General features: G+C 49.4%; 1 protein-coding gene across 2 annotated transcripts in view; it reads left to right on the top strand.

Annotated features, from left to right (window-relative positions):
- The window catches only part of LOC148477740 (deoxyribonuclease-1-like 1), a 37,052-nt gene extending 15,296 nt beyond the window's left edge, over positions 1 to 21,756 (top strand). Inside the window, exons 6-9 of one of the 2 annotated variants that reach the window (XM_088456263.1) lie at positions 7,560 to 7,672; positions 12,258 to 12,415; positions 15,692 to 15,782; positions 18,856 to 21,756. In XM_088456263.1, coding sequence (XP_088312389.1) covers positions 7,560 to 7,672; positions 12,258 to 12,415; positions 15,692 to 15,782; positions 18,856 to 18,993 — 500 coding nt within the window. In that variant the 3' untranslated portion in view covers positions 18,994 to 21,756. The other variant, XM_088456262.1, reaches the window with a different exon arrangement.
- Positions 21,757 to 21,850: the final 94 nt, after the last annotated feature.

Below are 21,850 nucleotides of genomic sequence, written 5' to 3' on the forward strand. Positions count from 1 at the left end.
GACATCACACACAGGTGGCAGGACTATGACTGAGAGTCGCAGCATCACGCACAGGCGGCATCACACATGCGGCATCACACACAGGCGGCAGGACTATGACTGAGAGTCGCAGCATCACACACAGGCGGCATCACACACAGGCGGCAGGGCTATGACTGAGAAGCATCACACACAGGCGGCATCACACACAGGTGGCAGGACTATGACTGAGAGTCGCAGCATCACACACAGGCGGCAGGGCTATGACTGAGAGTCGCAGCATCACACATAGGCAGCAGGGCTATGACTGAGAGTCGCAGCATCACACAGGCGGCATCACACACAGGCGGCAGGGCTATGACTGAGAAGCATCACACATAGGCGGCAGGGCTATAACTGAGAAGCATCACACATAGGCGGCAGGGCTATGACTGAGAAGCATCACACACAGGCGGCAGGGTAATGACTGAGAAGCATCACACACAGGCGGCATCACACACAGGCGGCAGGGCTATGACAGAGTCGCAGCATCACACACAGGCGGCAGGGCTATGACTGAGAAGCATCACACATAGGCGGCAGGGCTATGACTGAGAGTCGCAGCATCACACACAGGCGGCATCACACACAGGCGGCAGGGCTATGACTGAGAAGCATCACACACAGGCGGCATCACACACAGGCGGCAGGGCTATGACTGAGAGTCGCGGCATCACACACAGGCGGCAGGGCTATGACTGAGAGTCGCAGCATCACACACAGGTGGCAGGGCTATGACTGAGAAGCATCACACATAGGCGGCAGGGCTATGACTGAGAGTCGCAGCATCACACAGGCGGCATCACACACAGGCGGCAGGGCTATGACTGAGAAGCATCACACACAGGCGGCATCACACACAGGCGGCAGGGCTATGACTGAGAGTCGCAGCATCACACACAGGTGGCAGGGCTATGACTGAGAAGCATCACACATAGGCGGCAGGGCTATGACTGAGAGTCGCAGCATCACACACAGGCGGCAGGGCTATGACTGAGAAGCATCACACATAGGCGGCAGGGCTATGACTGAGAGTCGCAGCATCACACACAGGCGGCATCACACACAGGCGGCAGGGCTATGACAGAGTCGCAGCATCACACACAGGCAGCATCACACACAGGCGGCAGGGCTATGACTGAGTCGCAGCATCACACACAGGCGGCAGGGCTATGACTGAGAAGCATCACACAGGCGGCATCACACACAGGCGGCAGGGCTATGACAGAGTCGCGGCATCACACACAGGCGGCAGGGCTATGACTGAGAGTCGCAGCATCACACACAGGCGGCAGGGCTATGACTGAGAAGCATCACACATAGGCGGCAGGGCTATGACTGAGAGTCGCAGCATCACACACAGGCGGCATCACACACAGGCGGCAGGGCTATGACTGAGAAGCATCACACACAGGCGGCATCACACACAGGCGGCAGGGCTATGACAGAGTCGCAGCATCACACACAGGCGGCAGGGCTATGACTGAGAAGCATCACACATAGGCAGCAGGGCTATGACTGAGTCGCAGCATCACACACAGGCGGCATCACACACAGGCGGCAGGGCTATGACTGAGAAGCATCACACACAGGCGGCATCACACACAGGCGGCAGGGCTATGACAGAGTCGCAGCATCACACACAGGTGGCAGGGCTATGACAGAGTCGCAGCATCACACACAGCTGGCAGGACTATGACTGAGAGTCGCAGCATCACACACAGGCGGCATCACACACAGGCGGCAGGGCTATGACTGAGAAGCATCACACACAGGCGGCATCACACACAGGCGGCAGGGCTATGACTGAGAGTCGCAGCATCACACACAGGCGGCAGGGCTATGACTGAGAAGCATCACACACAGGCGGCATCACACACAGGCGGCAGGGCTATGACAGAGTCGCAGCATCACACACAGGCGGCATCACACACAGGTGGCAGGACTATGACTGAGAGTCGCAGCATCACACACAGGCGGCATCACACACAGGCGGCAGGGCTATGACAGAGTCGCAGCATCACACACAGGCAGCATCACACACAGGCGGCAGGGCTATGACTGAGAAGCATCACACACAGGCGGCATCACACACAGGCGGCAGGACTATGACTGAGAGTCGCAGCATCACACACAGGCGGCAGGGCTATGACTGAGAAGCATCACACACAGGCGGCATCACACACAGGCGGCAGGACTATGACTGAGAAGCATCACACACAGGCGGCATCACACACAGGCGGCAGGGCTATGACTGAGAAGCATCACACACAGGCGGCATTACACACAGGCGGCAGGGCTATGACTGAGAAGCATCACACACAGGCGGCATCACACACAGGCGGCAGGGCTATGACTGAGAAGCATCACACACAGGCGGCAGGGCTATGACTGAGAAGCATCACACACAGGCGGCATTACACACAGGCGGCAGGGCTATGACTGAGAAGCATCACACACAGGCGGCATCACACACAGGCGGCAGGGCTATGACTGAGAAGCATCACACACAGGCGGCAGGGCTATGACTGAGAAGCATCACACACAGGCGGCATTACACACAGGCGGCAGGGCTATGACAGAATCGCAGCATCACACACAGGCGGCAGGGCTATGACTGAGTCGCAGCATCACACACAGGCGGCATCACACACAGGCGGCAGGACTATGACTGAGAGTCGCAGCATCACACACAGGCGGCATCACACACAGGCGGCAGGGTTCATCCGCTCTTTTGGCCTCCGATATCATCTTTATGCTGATAATACTCAGATCTACCTCTCCTCCTCTGGTCTCTCCCCCTTCTCTCCTCACTTGTCTCTGTAAATGTCTCTCTGCTGTCTCTTCCTGGATGTCCCAGTGCTTTCTTCCTGGATGTCTAAGACTGAGCGGATCGTCGTCCCACCCTCCCATATAACCTCACTTCCCCCAACTTCATAAGCTATTGACACCACAACTATCTCCTCTAGCCCCAAAGTGCGCTATCGTGGCGTTATCCTGTACTCCTCCCTCTCCTTCCCAGCACATATACAGAACCTCTCAGTCCTGCTGTTTCCATCTCAAAAATATTCCCAGGATTAGACCCTTTCTTACCCAGTATGCTACTATAACCCTCATCCAGTCACTGGTCCTCTCCAGATTGGACTAATGTAACCTCCTCCTATCTGCCCTCCCCAAATCCCATCTCTCCTCTCCAGTCTGTCCTCAATGCTGCTGCTCGTCTCATCTTCATCTCCAAACACTCTACATCTACCTCCCCTCTCCTACGAGCCCTCAGGCTCCCTTTCTCTTTTAGAACCCAATTCAAGGTTCTCACACTTGGTTACAAAGCCCTCACCCATTACTGTCCCATTTACATCTCTGACCTCCTCTCCCTTCACTCTCCCGTCTGCCCTCTTCGCTCCTCTAATAAATGCCACTTCTCCTGCCAACTGATTACTTCTTCCCATGACTGCCTGCAAGATTTTGCCCGTGCTGCTCCCCACCTCTGGAATTGTCTAACTCTCACTGTCAAACTCTCCACCTCTCTGCAAATCTTCAAACGGGCTCTCAAGACCCACTACTTCATAAAAGTCTTTCATCGTAACACTCCCATGCTCACAATCCAGCCCATCTGTGTCACCCCTGTCTGTCTACCCCTACCCTTTAGAATGTAAGCTCTCATGAGCAGGGCCCTCTTCACCCATGTGCTTTTCCTTCCCTAACTATTAAACTTTCGATCGTCAGATGATAGATGTGACCCGTAAACTAAAATTAACTTAACTAAAATAAACACACGAGACCAAGTTATGCCGTTTAAATTAAATGGTCAGCTTTATTTAGTTACAATGGTAGGTATGGTGGCAGGAGAAAGAACGGCAAACAACCAGCGTCCACTTGTCTTAGGCCGGAAGTAAATCACAACTTGTGAGGGCCAACTATCCCAGACAAGGGTAAGTGTGATCTTAAAACTTGCAAGGGCCAACTATCAGAGCAAGTGATGCTGCCCCAACACCCATGCCAATGCACCATTCATCTGGCTCGGTCAAGAGGTGCCGCTGACCCCAATAGTGTGAAATCAGCCTATTAGTGCATTGAAGGGGAGCGTACCGCTATTACTGCCGCAAGATGGGCGCTTCAATATTGCCGGTCTTTCCCGCCACAGCGGTTCTCAGTAAAGAAGCAGCTCACCACCATACTAACTAAATAAACCTCTTAATACTGAAAATATGCCTTCCAGAAACAAAAAATGACCCTCCTCAGTGAGATGTACCCCATCCCTACGAAAAAGATGGGCATCCTGGATCAGAATTAAAGGATGATGCACCACTAGCCCCCCAACTCCAGCACGTGCCTTGCCACCCATTTGTTCACTTTCCTCCTGGACCTGTCCAAAGCCACGCTACTATAACAATAGCGCCAGGAAAGCCACGCTACTATAACAATAGCGCCAGGAAAGCCACGCTACTATAACAATAGCGCCAGGAAAGCCACGCTACTATAACAATAGCGCCAGGAAAGCCACGCTACTATAACAATAGCGCCAGGAAAGCCACGCTACTATAACAATAGCGCCAGGAAAGCCACGCTACTATAACAATAGCGCCAGGAAAGCCACGCTACTATAACAATAGCGCCAGGAAAGCCACGCTACTATAACAATAGCGCCAGGAAAGCCACGCTACTATAACAATAGCGCCAGGAAAGCCTGGCGATGATAGAGGACCATACTAACAGGCAGTTAGGCCATAGCCGAACCACCTCCCTCAAGTCACGAACAATCGCATGGCGCAGCTCTAAAGAAGTTCGCTGACCCAAATCATTGCCCCCGAGATGAATAATTAACACTAAGGGGGCTCCGAAATCAGCCACTGACCTGTGCAAGCTGCGCAACAAAGCTTCCCACAGCATGCCCCTCTGCCCCAACCACCTACCACTCTCCCAACGCAGGAACACGGGCGTCCATTGCAAAGGTTGACTGCCCAGCCCAAAAAATAAGTCTCCAATACACCAAATGGGCCTAGTATCCTGGAAACCTGCAAATATACAGAAATATAATAGATAAGTATATATGCAACATGTCAAATCATAAAGGAGGATTGGGAGGGGGGAGGAAGACTTGACCCGAGGTGAAAACCTACAAAACACCTGCTGGATCTTTTCTATTGTAAACATTTTCCTTTTTATAGCTTCTTTTGTTTATTCATTTTATTTTAAGCTAACCGATCAATGTCCAAAGCAGGGCAAAAACAGGGCAAAATCTCTCGGGACCCCCACTGGTAAGGCGGCGAGTTGGCCAAGGCACTTAAGTCAAAACGAATAAAGTATAACAATTTATGGTTCCACACGAACATATCTTCTGTAGTCATTGGATTTCCATCTTCCGAGAGCCTGGATCTCCTGTGAAGAAAGACCCGAAGAGGCCGCAGAAGTTGCGGCACAGATTCTAAAAGAATGGGTGCCGTACTCCGAAGGGGACAGCCCGAGGTGCCGAATGCAGTGATGGAAGACCGATCGAAATTGTAATTTAGTCAGAGGAGATCCATCCTCATGCATGAGCCAAGTCCCCGGCACATTGGCCGGCAGAGAGCATATTGGGAGGCCAAGTGAACCGGACAAATCCTGTCATCAGGACAGGACTTCAGGGACACCCAGTGACCCCTACCCATCTGATCGGTCTTAGAATGCCGAATACGGCACAACATTGTATCATGCAGCAGAATGTGGGAACGTAGCAGAGGGGTTTGAGCGTGACGCAAAGCCGCAACCAGCTCGCTGATGCGAAAAGCGCAGTGAAAGGCCATCGCAAAGTGAGGTGGAATAAAAGAACCTCGAACTGCGTGGAACAAATGACTGTCAAGCTTTCACCTAGCCGCGCTAACAAATCAGAACCAATAGGACGACGCTGATCATCCATGGTAGGCATAGCGCGAGACCAACCCCTAAGGGCCCTTTGTATTAAAAAACCCTTAGTGATGTCTCTCTGTCCCGCTAAGCTCAGAAAAAATGAAATCCTGGCAAGTCTCTGGGCAACATAAGCCCACGACCTGCCGGAATCTAACAAAAACCATACAAAAGCGACCATATTAGCATAACGAGATCTAGCTGACGAACTCCATCCTTGCAAAAAGTTCTCCCACTGTTGCCAAGATGTCTGGTAGGCAGTCAACGTCTGTGGGGCCACGGACCGAAGTCCGAGATCTTCCATTTTGGTCTGATGATCTGCCAACAATTAAATGGACAAGGCTCACCACTCAACCCGCGTACGGTGCTAATTCACGAAACCTCCCCCAATCCTGCCTGGAGAGCGCATCTGCAATGGAATTGTCAGTACCCGGCACATGATTGGCTGTAAACAGTATGTTAAATTGCAAAGCGCGCAGGACTAGCCAAGTAAGGAGATGCAGCACTGGTAGCGATGACTATCTTTGGTTAATGATCGCATGTACTACACCCAGGTTATCGCACCAAAACACGATGGAACGATCACGCAACCGATGACACCATGGGAAACTATTCCAGCTGGAGCAAGCTCTTGGTCAGTCCTGCCTGCACCCATTCTGCCGGCCAAGCCGAAAAACACCAATCGCCACCCAAAACCTGAGGATCCTGCAGCATCCGTGAAGAGCTGCAGGCAAACATACGGCTGAGTGGGTCGATGTTGCCCAAGTGCGCATTCGTACGACGGAGGCGGCTCCGTCGTGCGCATGTGCGAGACCCGAATAACGACGGCCAAGCCGTCGTTATGGGTCTCGCACCAAAGAGGGCGTGCTGTCGATGGTGAGTGACAGGGGGCGTGGCTGGTGGGCGTGCCGGGGGCGTGGCTGCCAGAATTTTATTGATCTACATACATCAATTTACCAGATCTCTATTTTTGAATCTTTTCTTCAAAATTGTATTTCCCTGATGAAGTCCTAACGGACGAAACGCGTTGGGTTGTGGAGTGAATCCATCAAGCAGAGAGGAATTATCTGTACATTGGATTCTAGTGCTATAAAGGAATAATCAGGATTATGCATGACAAAAAATTGATTATGTAAGTGGCAGGGTGCGGCGCCCCGCTAAAACAGCCTAGTGGGAATGCTAGATATGAGAGATAAATAATGTGACTGGAATAAAATCCAAGATAAGTTTATTTTTACCCACAGGCAGTTTTACATGCAAGTGCAGGATTCACAGGACAGGTTATTTCTTTACAGTCAGACAAGGTTCAGAGTCTTTACATACAGCAACACAAGTTCTTTAGCAGACCCTCAGACCCAGGACCCCTAACAGTAGCCATACCTGGCCTATCACCTGGACAGCTTGTCCACCATCAGGAGCCCTGTCTCTTGTGTCTAAAGCCCTTTTACCACAAACTAACTGACAGGTGCCTGCAATCAGCAGCTTCTCAACACTGGCCAAAAGAAACACCTGGCCCCCCTGTCACAATCTCCAGTCACAATCCTGTAATTCTACAACCAGGCCAGATTTGTGCTGTCTCTGTCAGAATAGATAGTCCCAAGCATTCCATCACATGCATTGTTACCATTAATGCATCTCTATGTCTCTGCTATCCCCAGACCTACAGGACTTGGTTCTGATCCCACAGCACACGGAGCCGGAGAAAGCTGCGCTGGAAATAGAGGCTCTTTATGATGTATTTGTGGATGTTCAAAGTCGCTGGTCTTCCAAAGTAAATAAACCCTAATGTCTGCCTCCTTTTGTACTGATTCTTGTATACCCAAATACCCTAACCCTAATGCCTGCTCCTGTACTGATTCTTGTATGTCCAAATACCCTAACCCTAATGTCTGCCTGCTCCTGTACTGATTCTTGTATATCCAAATACCCTAACCCTAATGTCGGCCTGCTCCTGTACTGATTCTTGTATATCCAAATACCCTAACCCTAATGTCTGCCTGCTCCTGTACTGATTTTTGTATATCCAAATACCCTAATGTCTGCCTGCTCCTGTACTGATTCTTGTATATCCAAATACCCTAACCCTAATGTCTGCCTGCTCCTGTACTGATTCTTGTATATCCAAATACCCTAACCCTAATGCCTGTCTGCTCCTGTACTGATTCTTGTATATCCAAATACCCTAACCCTAATGTCTGCCTGCTCTTGTACTGATTCTTGTATGTCCAAATACCCTAACCCTAATGCCTGTCTGCTCCTGTACTGATTCTTGTATATCCAAATACCCTAACCCTAATGTCGGCCTGCTCCTGTACTGATTCTTGTATATCCAAATACCCTAACCCTAATGCCTGCCTGCCTGCTCCTGTACTGATTCTTGTATATCCAAATACCCTAACCCTAATGTCTGCCTGCTCCTGTACTGATTCTTGTATATCCAAATACCCTAACCCTAATGTCTGCCTGCTCCTGTACTGATTCTTGTATGTCCAAATACCCTAAACCTAATGTCTGCCTGTCTGGATATACAAGAATCAGTACAGGAGCAGACAGGCAGACATTAGGGTTAGGGTATTTGGATATAGAAGAATCAGTACAGGAGCAAATACCCTAACCCTAATGCCTGCCTGCTCCTGTTCTGATTCTTGTATATCCAAATACCCTAAAATTAATATTAGTAATATGGTAACAATAATACAAATGTTTATTTGGGCCCCCTATCATTTGCTGAATTTATCAGGGACACTTACATATAGAGGGGACATCCACTGCATGGGACCTAGTTATCATCCGGATGATTATGCAGACTGGCTGAAAAGCTTGAGCTGCCTGATCTGGTCCTATAATAAGGCTGCAATGTTGTCTCCTGTAATTCAGTCGTCTTACTTACAGATCAGTGCCAGGGGCGTAACTAGGTATTTGAAGGCTCCGTAGTAAAAGTGTGTAAGGGCCCTTATGTACCACTCAATGGTGATCAATGTATATAACACATGTAACTATGACAAGGAAGATGGCCCCCTCAGCTCTGTGCCCTATAGCAGCTGTACCCCTTACGCCTATGGTAGTTACACCCATGTGACAAGGAAGATGGACGCCCTCAGCTCTGGGCCCTATAGCAGCTGCTCCCCTTACACCTATGGAAGTTACACCCATGTGACAAGGAAGATGGCCCCCTCAGCTCTGTGCCCTATAGCAGCTGTACCCCTTACACCTATGGTAGTTACACCCATGTGACAAGGAAGATGGCCCCCTCAGCTCTGGGCCCTATAGCAGCTGCTCCCCTTACACCTATGGTAGTTACACCCATGTGACAAGGAAGATGGCCCCTCAGCTCTGGGCCCAATAGCAGCTGCACCCCTTACACCTATGGTGGTTACACCCATGTGACAAGGAAGATGGGCCCCTCAGCTCTGGGCACTATAGCAGCTGCACCCCTTACACCTATGGTGGTTACACCCATGTGACAAGGAAGATGGGTCCCCCTCAGCTCTGAGCCCTATAGCAGCTGCACCCCTTACACCTATGGTATTTACACCCATGTGACAAGGAAGATGTCCCCTCAGCTCTGAGCCCTATAGCAGCTGCACCCCTTACACCTATGGTAGTTACACCCATGTGACAAGGAAGATGGCCCCCTCAGCTCTGTGCCGTATAGCAGCTGCTCCCCTTACACCTATGGTAGTTACACCCATGTGACAAGGAAGATGGACGCCCTCAGCTCTGGGCCCTATAGCAGCTGCACCCCTTACACCTATGGTAGTTACACCCATGTGACAAGGAAGATGGGTCCCCCTCAGCTCTGAGCCCTATAGCAGCTGCACCCCTTACACCTATGGTATTTACACCCATGTGACAAGGAAGATGTCCCCTCAGCTCTGAGCCCTATAGCAGCTGCACCCCTTACACCTATGGTAGTTACACCCATGTGACAAGGAAGATGGCCCCCTCAGCTCTGGGCCGTATAGCAGCTGCTCCCCTTACACCTATGGTAGTTACACCCATGTGACAAGGAAGATGGACGCCCTCAGCTCTGGGCCCTATAGCAGCTGCTCCCCTTACACCTATGGTAGTTACACCCATGTGACAAGGAAGATGGCCCCCTCAGCTCTGGGCCCTATAGCAGCTGCACCCCTTACAACTATGGTAGTTACACCCATGTGACAAGGAAGATGGCCCCCTCAGCTCTGGGCCCTATAGCAGCTGCACCCCTTACACCTATGGTAGTTACACCCATGTGACAAGGAAGATGGCCCCTCAGCTCTGGGCCCTATAGCAGCTGCACCCCTTACACCTATGGTAGTTACACCCATGTGACAAGGAAGATGGCCCCTCAGCTCTGGGCCCTATAGCAGCTGCACCCCTTACACCTATGGTAGTTACACCCATGTGACAAGGAAGATGGCCCCTCAGCTCTGGGCACTATAGCAGCTGCACCCCTTACACCTATGGTAGTTACACCCATGTGACAAGGAAGGTGGCCCCTCAGCTCTGGGCCCTATAGCAGCTGCACCCCTTACACCTATGGTAGTTACACCCATGTGACAAGGAAGATTGCCCCCTCAGCTCTGGGCCCTGTAACAGCTGCACCCCTTACACCTATGGTAGTTACACCCATGTGACAAGGAAGATGGCCCCCTCATCTCTGGGCCCTATAGCAGCTGCACCCCTTACACCTATGGTAGTTACACCCATGTGACAAGGAAGATGGTCCCCTCAGCTCTGGGCCCTATAGTAGCTGCCCTCCTTACACCTATGGTAGTTACACCCATGTGACAAGGAAGATGGCCCCCTCAGCTCTGGGCCCTATAGCAGCTGCTCCCCTCACACCTATGGTAGTTACACCCATGTGACAAGGAAGATGGGCCCCTCAGCTCTGGGCCCTATAGCAGCTGCACCCCTTACACCTATGGTAGTTACACCCATGTGACAAGGAAGATGCCCCCTCAGCTCTGGGCCCTATAGCAGCTGCTCCCCTTACACCTATGGTAGTTATACCTATGTGACAAGGAAGATGGCCCCTCAGCTCTGGGCCCTATAGCAGCTGCACCCCTTACACCTATGGTAGTTATACCTATGTGACAAGGAAGATGGCCCCCTTACACCTATGGTAGTTACACCAATGTGACAAGGAAGATGTCCCCTCAGCTCTGGGCCCTACAGCAGCTGCACCCCTTACACCTATGGTAGTTACACCCATGTGACAAGGAAGATGCCCCCTCAGCTCTGGGCCCTATAGCAGCTGCCCCCTTACACCTATGGTAGTTACACCCATGTGACAAGGAAGATGGCCCCTCAGCTCTGGGCCCTATAGCAGCTGCACCCCTTACACCTATGGTAGTTACACCCATGTGACAAGGAAGATGCCCCCTCAGCTCTGGGTCCTATAGCAGCTGCACACTTTACACCTATGGTAGTTACACCCATGTGACAAGGAAGATGGCCCCTCAGCTCTGGGCCCTATAGCAGCTGCACCCCTTACACCTATGGTAGTTATACCTATGTGACAAGGAAGATGGCCCCCTTACACCTATGGTAGTTACACCCATGTGACAAGGAAGATGTCCCCTCAGCTCTGGGCCCTACAGCAGCTGAGGGGACATGGTAGTTACACCCATATGACAAGGAAGATGCCCCCTCAGCTCTGGGTCCTGTAGCAGCTGCACCCCTTACACCTATGGTAGTTACACCCATGTGACAAGGAAGATGGGCCCCACAGCTCTGGGCCCTATAGCAGCTGCCCCCTTACACCTATGGTAGTTACACCCATGTGACAAGGAAGATGGCCCCTCAGCTCTGGGCCCTATAGCAGCTGCACCCCTTACACCTATGGTAGTTACACCCATGTGACAAGGAAGATGCCCCCTCAGCTCTGGGTCCTATAGCAGCTGCACACTTTACACCTATGGTAGTTACACCCATGTGACAAGGAAGATGGCCCCTCAGCTCTGGGCCCTATAGCAGCTGCACCCCTTACACCTATGGTAGTTATACCTATGTGACAAGGAAGATGTCCCCTCAGCTCTGGGCCCTACAGCAGCTGAGGGGACATGGTAGTTACACCCATGTGACAAGGAAGATGCCCCCTCAGCTCTGGGTCCTATAGCAGCTGCACCCCTTACACCTATGGTAGTTACACCCATGTGACAAGGAAGATGGCCCCCCTCAGCTCTGGGTCCTATAGCAGCTGCACCCCTTACACCTATGGTAGTTACACCCATGTGACAAGGAAGATGACCCCTCAGCTCTGGGTCCTATAGCAGCTGCACCCCTTACACCTATGGTAGTTACACCCACGACTGATCCCATTAATGTCTGATTTCCATTTCTCGCTTCATATCTTCCTCTATTAATAACAGAATGTGATTTTTATGGGGGATTTTAATGCTGGCTGCAGTTTTCTGTCTAAGAAGAAAAGGAAAACTCTTCGCTTATACACAGACCCAGATTTTCATTGGCTGATCAGCGATAACGCGGACACAACAGTGAGAGAGAGTACAAACTGCCCCTATGACAGGTGAGAAGTTCTTGGTTACCTGTCATGTCAGTAACTTAGGGGCTGCCAGGGGTTTTATACAACAGATGTCTGTAGTGCACAGAAAAAGAATCTCCCCCTAGATAACAGGAGGGGGCAGTGTTCCCTCTTCCAACCCTGCCCCTTAAACCTTTGATGTCATACCTAGGGGAAGGGGCCGCCGGCTCTGGATAGAGGACTCGGGAGGCTCCAGGCAGCTGTACAGCCACATTCAGGTGCTTGGGTCACGGTGTAGGCCTCTGGGTCCTGTGCGATGGCAGAGCTCATACTCCCCTAGTTACAGCCCTGAGTAGTATTTGTAGGTCTGTGCATGTAATTGTCTATATATTCTATTCTGTAACTTTCATTTCCCTGTTTTGTATTTTTGCTCTGTTATGTCACTATGGAAATTTGTTGTCTCATAAATAAACACTAATAATAATAACTGGATATTTATGAATCCTCTGAACACAAAATACAAATGACCAAATTAGTGAAAAATTATCCGCACTGTTGTGAAAGTTGATTAAAATAAATTCTACAGCCAGACAATTATATAAATTTTTTACATAATCTGCCGGCTTTTCAGTACACCTTGTTCATCTGTCAACGAGCTTTCTTATTCCCTCACTAAAATTGTTATAGGCTGAGCTGCGAGCCACAAATGCACCGCTGTCTTCACCTCTTCATCAGACATGAATCCTCTTAGTGGATTATGTTGCAAATCCGAAGCCCTGTCAGTCATCTATCTAACAGAATCGGTTCATGTGCACGCTCAATGTTGTCGTCAGACGTGGACGGGCATCCGGCTCCTTCTTCGTAGCTGACACTTGTGCGAGCTTCTTTGAACTTCTCTATCCATTCATACACACTTCTTCGCCACAAAACACTTTCTCCATACTGTGCACAAAGTCATCACTAAATATTGGCACTAAACACACCCTCAGACCACAAAAAACCGAATCACTGCACGCTGCTCTTCTTTCGTGCAAATCACAAGTGGGGCAGCCATTTTTTTCTTGCACTGCAGTCACAAATGAACTGACGTAACATGTTCAAACCGGCACAGCAGTGTCTGGGGCAGACAGCGACCTAGTACAGAAAGCGTTGGTGAGACTGCGTCCAACAGCAGTTTTAATATAAATGGAGTGCAGATAATTTTTGACTCACCCTCGTATATAATTAGAGGTTACATTGGCAGAGTGCAAGAAGTAACAGACTACAAACAAAGTCTCCTGCACACTCACCAAATAGTTTTATAGAAAATGCTGGAAACAGTGACACCTGCAGGCTATAAAAAGCAGTGCACCTAAAATAGCAAAATGATAAAAATGACTGTTTTCAGAAAACGATACTTATTGTGAAAATGGTGTATGATTCTGTAAAGGAAAAAAGGACATGGCTGTATTCTATTTCCTTTTGAATAACATAATTAAAAATCAGAGGCTCCGAGAGGGGGTGGGGGTAGTGGGTGTCAAAGCTGGATAATTGGCTGAGACAAGATCAGTTTAAAATTGAAGCGTGCGCGACGCCATCTTGCGAATGGCAGCTAGACTCCATTTTAGAAACAAGAATCTGCAAGACGCCATTTTGCGACCAGCGTCACTTTAAGTTGCAACTCACGAGCTAAGAACAGATGGCAATGTTTTTGATAATCTAAATAGAATAGACAATGTACCAGAAACTAAGTGTTTTACATACAAATTAGGAATCCCTGTTGGCAATTGTAATATAATCCAGGCATTGATCTACACAATTGGATTTGTCTGAATCCAAACAGGTTTTAGTTTCATACCCAGACAGGATGGTTTAGTTTCACAGCTGGAGATCACATTTGCATTGCAGTCTGAAACTGTGTGTGTGTGTGTGTGTGTATATGTGTGTGTGTATATGTGTGTGTGTGTTAAGTCCATCATAGATGGAATCTCATGCATAAACACCGCACATTACGCACAATTGAGCTGCTAACATGACGCCCAGTAGCGAATGCACAATTATTAGCATCATGCGATTGCATCTTTCACCATTTCACATACACACATTATGCTTAAGACCCCGAATTAAAATACATTTTAGTAGCTAAATGCGCACGCATCTGTCCCCAGTTAACTAGCATCTTCATATCAAACCCCGAATACTCACACTTTACATATTCACACATAAGGTTTAATAAGCTTTAAAGTATATGATTTAAGTTGGTTCAGTTAGTTATCAAATATCTTTATTTCTCAGCATTTAAACTAAGGGTTTATACATGCTAAACAAGTCGTGTTTGGTTTCGTACTGATGCATACTCTTTTTACAGTATTCCGGTGTTATCGGTGGGGAGGTCGCATCATGCATTCTCGAGTTATGGATCGCAGTGGCTACAAGCAACAAAATATATATTTCATGAACAACTGTTAGGATGTTACAGGGGGCGGGAAGGGAAAGACACCCAGCTGTTAGAGGCAGGGAGAGTCTATTTGAACCAGCCTGTTAAATGCTTTGTAACAGATGCTTCTCCCCTGGGAACCAATGACATCAGCAGCAAACTTCTCTATTATCCTGTCTATTCTGGGGGGGTATAAATATATGTGTGCTCAAACACTGGGTCTTTAGTCTTCTTGCTGAATGCTGACTGAGGGGTTTCTTGCTGATGCCTAACATCTGGTACCGGAAGCGCTGCGTATGTATACTGTACTTGGGTCTGTATAATTCCTTTTGCGCCTAAATAGTGTCTGGATCAATTGCGTGTAACTGTCTGTACTTTTACTTGAATAACACTTTGTGCTTTGGAACCACAGATTCCAGGTCTGGAGTCTTTATTTACTGTATGACTGCGTACGCAAATTAGCGTCATCCTTAGAGGTTTATAGGAAGGATTTTAGAAGGTACAGGCAGGGGTATATAGAGGTTTATTGTAATATCGTCATGGGGGAACTACTTACCTCCCCCCACCATTGATGGTGGCGAATGGTGGGCCAATTAAAAACAGGTGCAGGGCTATGCTCTGCCTCGTCCAGAAAATATTGAAATATCGTCTCCCATTGGTTCTCTGCCATCAATGGTAAAAGTATTCAACATTGCCCATAAACCATCGATGATTTTGAATCATCGATGGCCATCCCTATTTGATCTGTGAAAAAAAGGTCTAGTGACCTGAGAAACCTCCCGTGGAGCAGAGGGGCATGCTTTGGGGACCTGCATTCTGTGCCTCCTCCAGGCTGATGTACTATTGAGAGGATAGCGCCAGTTGGTTGAGGAACATTTTAAACCATCCTTGTGATTATTTTTCAGGATCGTGGTTTACGGCCAGAAGATAACCAATTTGGTGACATTTGCTGGAATTTACAACTTTACAAAGGAGCTGGGCCTCAGTGAAGAGCAGGTATGTCCTGATAGAACCCGTTATCAATATGTGTACCCTGGTGAGCCTGCCCCTACACGCACATCTGTGGGGGAACCTGTGTTTATTAGAATGCAGCCCATGGGCCTATGGAGGTAAATGCTGCTCTACATAAGTGTGCATGTAAAAACGGTGTATAGTCACCCAGTGGCAGAGCTGAGTGCCACCACCTCCATGTGTGGCCAACCCCAATATACACACCTGACTGTAAGAAGGGATGATACACACAATATACACACCTGACTGTAAGAAGGGATGATACACACACCTGACTGTAAGAAGGGATGATACACACAATATACACACCTGACTGTAAGAAGGGATGACACACACCTGACTGTAAGAAGGGATGATACACACAATATACACACACCTGACTGTAAGAAGGGATGATACACACAACATACATACCTGACTGTAAGAAGGCATGATACACACACCTGACTGTAAGAAGGGATGATACACACAACATACATACCTGACTGTAAGAAGGGATGATACACACAATATACACACCTGACTGTATATTGTATGTATCATCCCTTCTTACAGTCAGGTGTGTGTATATTGTATGTATCATCCCTTCTTACACACACCTGACTGTAAGAAGGGATGATATACACACCTGACTGTATATTGTATGTATCATCCCTTCTTACAGTCAGGTGTGTATATTGTGTGTATCATCCCTTCTTACAGTCAGGTGTGTGTATCATCCCTTCTTACAGTCAGGTGTGTGTATCATCCCTTCTTACAGTCAGGTGTGTGTATCATCCCTTCTTACAGTCAGGTGTGTGTATCATCCCTTCTTACAGTCAGGTGTGTGTATATTGTATGTATCATCCCTTCTTACACACACCTGACTGTAAGAAGGGATGATATACACACCTGACTGTAAGAAGGGATGATATACACACCTGACTGTAAGAAGGGATGATATACACACCTGACTGTAAGAAGGGATGATATACACACCTGACTGTAAGAAGGGATGATATACACACCTGACTGTAAGAAGGGATGATACACACACACCTGACTGTAAGAAGGGATGATATACACACCTGACTGTAAGAAGGGATGATACACACACCTGACTGTAAGAAGGGATTATATACACAATATACACACCTGACTGTAAGAAGGGATGATACACACACCTGACTGTAAGAAGGGATGATACACACACCTGACTGTAAGAAGGGATGATACACACACCTGACTGTAAGAAGGGATGATATACACACACCTGACTGTAAGAAGGGATGATATACACACCTGGCTGTAAGAAGGGATGATATACACAATATACACACCTGACTGTAAGAAGGGATGATACACACACCTGACTGTAAGAAGGGATGATACACACAACATACACACCTGACTGTAAGAAGGGATGATACATACAATATACACACCTGACTGTAAGAAGGGATGATACATACAATATACACACACCTGACTGTAAGAAGGGATGATACAAACAATATACACACCTGACTGTAAGAAGGGATTATATACACAATATACACACCTGACTGTAAGAAGGGATGATATACACACCTGACTGTAAGAAGGGATGAAACACACCTGACTGTAAGAAGGCATGATACACACAACATACACACCTGACTGCAAGAAGGGATGATACATACAATATACACACACCTGACTGTAAGAAGGGATGATACAAACAATACACACACCTGACTGTAAGAAGGGATGATACACACACCTGACTGTAAGAAGGGATGATACACACACCTGACTGTAAGAAGGGATGATACACACACCTGACTGTAAGAAGGGATGATACACACACCTGACTGTAAGAAGGGATGATACACACACCTGACTGTAAGAAGGGATGATACACACACCTGACTGTAAGAAGGGATGATATACACACCTGACTGTAAGAAGGGATGATACACACAATATACACACACCTGACTGTAAGAAGGGATGATACACACAATATACACACCTGACTGTAAGAAGGGATGATACACACAATATACACACACCTGACTGTAAGAAGGGATGATACACACAATATACACACCTGACTGTAAGAAGGGATGATACACACAATATACACACACCTGACTGTAAGAAGGGATGATACACACAATATACACACCTGACTGTAAGAAGGGATGATACACACACCTGACTGTAAGAAGGGATGATATACACACCTGGCTGTAAGAAGGGATGATACACACAATATACACACCTGACTGTAAGAAGGGATGATACACACACCTGACTGTAAGAAGGGATGATACACACACCTGACTGTAAGAAGGGATGATACACACACCTGACTGTAAGAAGGGATGATACACACACCTGACTGTAAGAAGGGATGATACACACACCTGACTGTAAGAAGGGATGATACACACACCTGACTGTAAGAAGGGATGATACACACACCTGACTGTAAGAAGGGATGATACACACACCTGACTGTAAGAAGGGATGATATACACACCTGACTGTAAGAAGGGATGATACACACAATATACACACACCTGACTGTAAGAAGGGATGATACACACAATATACACACCTGACTGTAAGAAGGGATGATACACACAATATACACACACCTGACTGTAAGAAGGGATGATACACACAATATACACACCTGACTGTAAGAAGGGATGATACACACAATATACACACACCTGACTGTAAGAAGGGATGATACACACAATATACACACCTGACTGTAAGAAGGGATGATACACACACCTGACTGTAAGAAGGGATGATATACACACCTGGCTGTAAGAAGGGATGATACACACAATATACACACCTGACTGTAAGAAGGGATGATACACACACCTGACTGTAAGAAGGGATGATACACACAATACACACACCTGACTGTAAGAAGGGATGATACACACAATATACACACACCTGACTGTAAGAAGGGATGATACATACAATATACACACACCTGACTGTAAGAAGGGATGATACATACAATATACAGCCTCTTCCCTTTAATGAACCTATTTTCCCATTCCTGTAGGCCCTTAAAGTCAGTGACCATTACCCAGTGGAGATGACCCTGGATGTGGTGCTGGGATGCTCCAGGATTCTCCTCCCGTCATTCACCTTCATTGTTCTCAGTCTCTTATCTGCCAGTGGAGCAAAAAGATTCATTTAAATTGAAAAATCACTTTGTCGTAGATCTAAAACCTGCTTGGACCCAAACTCAGGACCAGTCGCTTCTGCACAATGCTCCATATTACCAGTATACTTCCATTGTGGATCATCTTCATGTGATGAGCAGCAATCCCTATGCTTGTCAGTATTCTCCCAGGTTCCCTGTCTCTCCCCCGATCCCGGGCCCTGTATGACTGTCTCTCCCCCCCCCCCCCCCCGATCCCGGGCCCCGTGTGGCTGTCTCCACCCCCCCCCCCGATCCCGGGCCCCGTGTGGCTGTCTCCACCCCCCCCCCGATCCCGGGCCCCGTGTGGCTGTCTCCCTCCCCCCGATCCCGGGCCGTGTGTGGATGTCTCCCCCCCGAGATCCCTGTATGACTGTCTCTCCCCCGATCCCTGTATGACTGTCTCTCCCCCGATCCCGGGCCCTGTATGACTGTCTCTCCTGCCCCCCCCCCCCCCCCGAGATCCCTGTATGACTGTCTCCGTCCCCCCCCCCTGATCCCGGGCCCGGTATGACTGTCTCCGTCCCCGAGATCCCTGTATGACTGTCTCTCCCCCGATCCCTGTATGACTGTCTCTCCCCCGATCCCGGGCCCTGTATGACTGCCTCCCCCCCCCCCCTCTGATCCCGGGCCCTGTATGACTGCCTTCCCCCCCCCCCCTCTGATCCCGGGCCCTGTATGACTGTCTCCCCCCCCCCCGATCCCGGGCCCCGTGTGGCTGTCTCCACCCCCCCCCCCCGATCCCGGGTCCCGTGTGGCTGTCTCCCTCCCCCCGATCCCGGGCCCCGTGTGGCTGTCTCCCTCCCCCCGATCCCGGGCCCCGTGTGGCTGTCTCCCTCCCCCCGATCCCGGGCCCCGTGTGGCTGTCTCCCTCCCCCCGATCCCGGGCCCCGTGTGGCTGTCTCCCTCCCCCCGATCCCGGGCCCCGTGTGGCTGTCTCCCTCCCCCCGAGATCCCTGTATGACTGTCTCTCCCCCGATCCCTGTATGACTGTCTCTCCCCCGATCCCGGGCCCTGTATGACTGCCTCCCCCCCCCCCCTCTGATCCCGGGCCCCGTGTGACTGCCTCCCCCCCCCCGATCCCGGGCCCCGTGTGGCTGTCTCCCTCCCCCCGATCCCGGGCCGTGTGTGGCTGTCTCCCTCCCCCCGATCCCGGGCCGTGTGTGGATGTCTCATACATGTCTACCCTCCCGGTTTTCGCGGGAGGCTCCCGATTTTTCGGGTAACCCCCCGCACCCCCGGAAGGGTAGGCATTTCTCCCGCATTCTGCCCACTTCCTAGTGAAGTGGGCAGAATTAGGAGAATACCCGCGGCAATCGCGGGTCTCCGTGAAGGGGGCGGGGCTTAAGCTGATTCTGCATGAATCACAGCATTTGGCCCCGCCCCCTATGTAAATTGTGCCCAATCGTGGCAATTTTACCGCGAGGAAGCGGGGCTTAATGACGCGAATCGTCAAGCCCCGCCCCCGTCGGCCCCCTGCTGCTTCTCTTACCCGGGCTTCTCCCGGGAAGAGAATATTAAAGGTAGGCAACCCTGGGCTGTCTCCCTCCCCCCGATCCCGGGCCGTGTGTGACTGTCTCCCCCCCCGATCCCGGGCCCTGTGTGACTGTGTGCCCCATCCCCCCCCCCCCCGATCCCGGGCCCTGTGTGGCTGTCTCCCCCCGCCCCGATCCCGTGCCCTGTGTGACTGTCTCCCCCCCCCCCCCCCCCGATCCCAGGCCCTGTGTGGCTGTCTCCCCCCCCGATCCCGGGCCCTGTGTGACTGTGTGCCCCATCCCCCCCCTCCCCGATCCCGGGCCCTGTGTGGCTGTCTCCCCCCGCCCCGATCCCGTGCCCTGTGTGACTGTCTCCCCCCCGATCCTTGGCGTGTATGTAATAAGATTTAGGGGTAAATTTACTAAAGTGAGAGTTTTTAGAAATGAGTTTTAGAAGAGACGTTGCCCATAACAACCAGATTCTAGCTATTATCTTCTAGAAAGTGCTAGCTAAATGTTAAGTAGAATCTGATTGGTTGCTATGGGCAACATCACTTTTAAAACTCACGTCTAAAAATTCTCACATTAGTAAATTTACCCCTTAGTGTTTGGAGTTTCAGTTTATATCCTGAAAAGTGTTTGGCAATAACTGCGACATCTCTACGTCTCTCACAGCGGCCTCAGAACTCAGATGATAGCACTCAGGGTTGTAACTGATATATGTCCTTCTATATGTAGCCATCGATGATTTATCAGATCAGATAGTTCTGCAATTGTTTATATTTACCATTATTTGTGTCACCAGACATCCTGCGGTGCTGCGCAGTGGGGATATAGGACATAATACAAGAAACTCATGAAGCATAAAAGCAAGAATAGCAATACAATAATCATAATAGGCAGGACCTCAGTGGCCTAGTGCCGTAAATGTTCAAGGGGCCATCTAATGGGCCTATTGTTATGTGAAGGCCTGGAGCTCCGTCTGGCACTGAAGATAAAGTAATGTGTTTAATAAACTGTTTATCATCATGATACACGTGGATGGAACTGTAAGCTCTCTCGTCCTGTCTTCTTTTGCTACAATGTATGTGCCTGTAATAATAATAATGCGGATTAAAGTACTCTCATTGTGCAGTTAGGGCTGTGATTTCACCATTGTCTGGAGATGTTCAGGATCTGGCCCTTGTGCTCATATAACCAGACACAGTATAAAACAACATTGTATAAGTAATTACAGTAATCCAACACCAGGGCAATAGACGAAACCCACTGCTCCTGGGAAAGAAGACCACTAAATGTATTAACTATCAATATGTATAGAATAAGAAAGGGGGGGGTGGAGAGGGGTAAATTTTAGGCCATTAAAATGGGATCAGATG

Source organism: Taudactylus pleione, unplaced genomic scaffold (assembly GCF_031769625.1).
Source record: "Taudactylus pleione unplaced genomic scaffold, aTauple2 ptg000694l, whole genome shotgun sequence".
NCBI classification, from domain to species: Eukaryota; Metazoa; Chordata; class Amphibia; order Anura; family Myobatrachidae; genus Taudactylus; species Taudactylus pleione.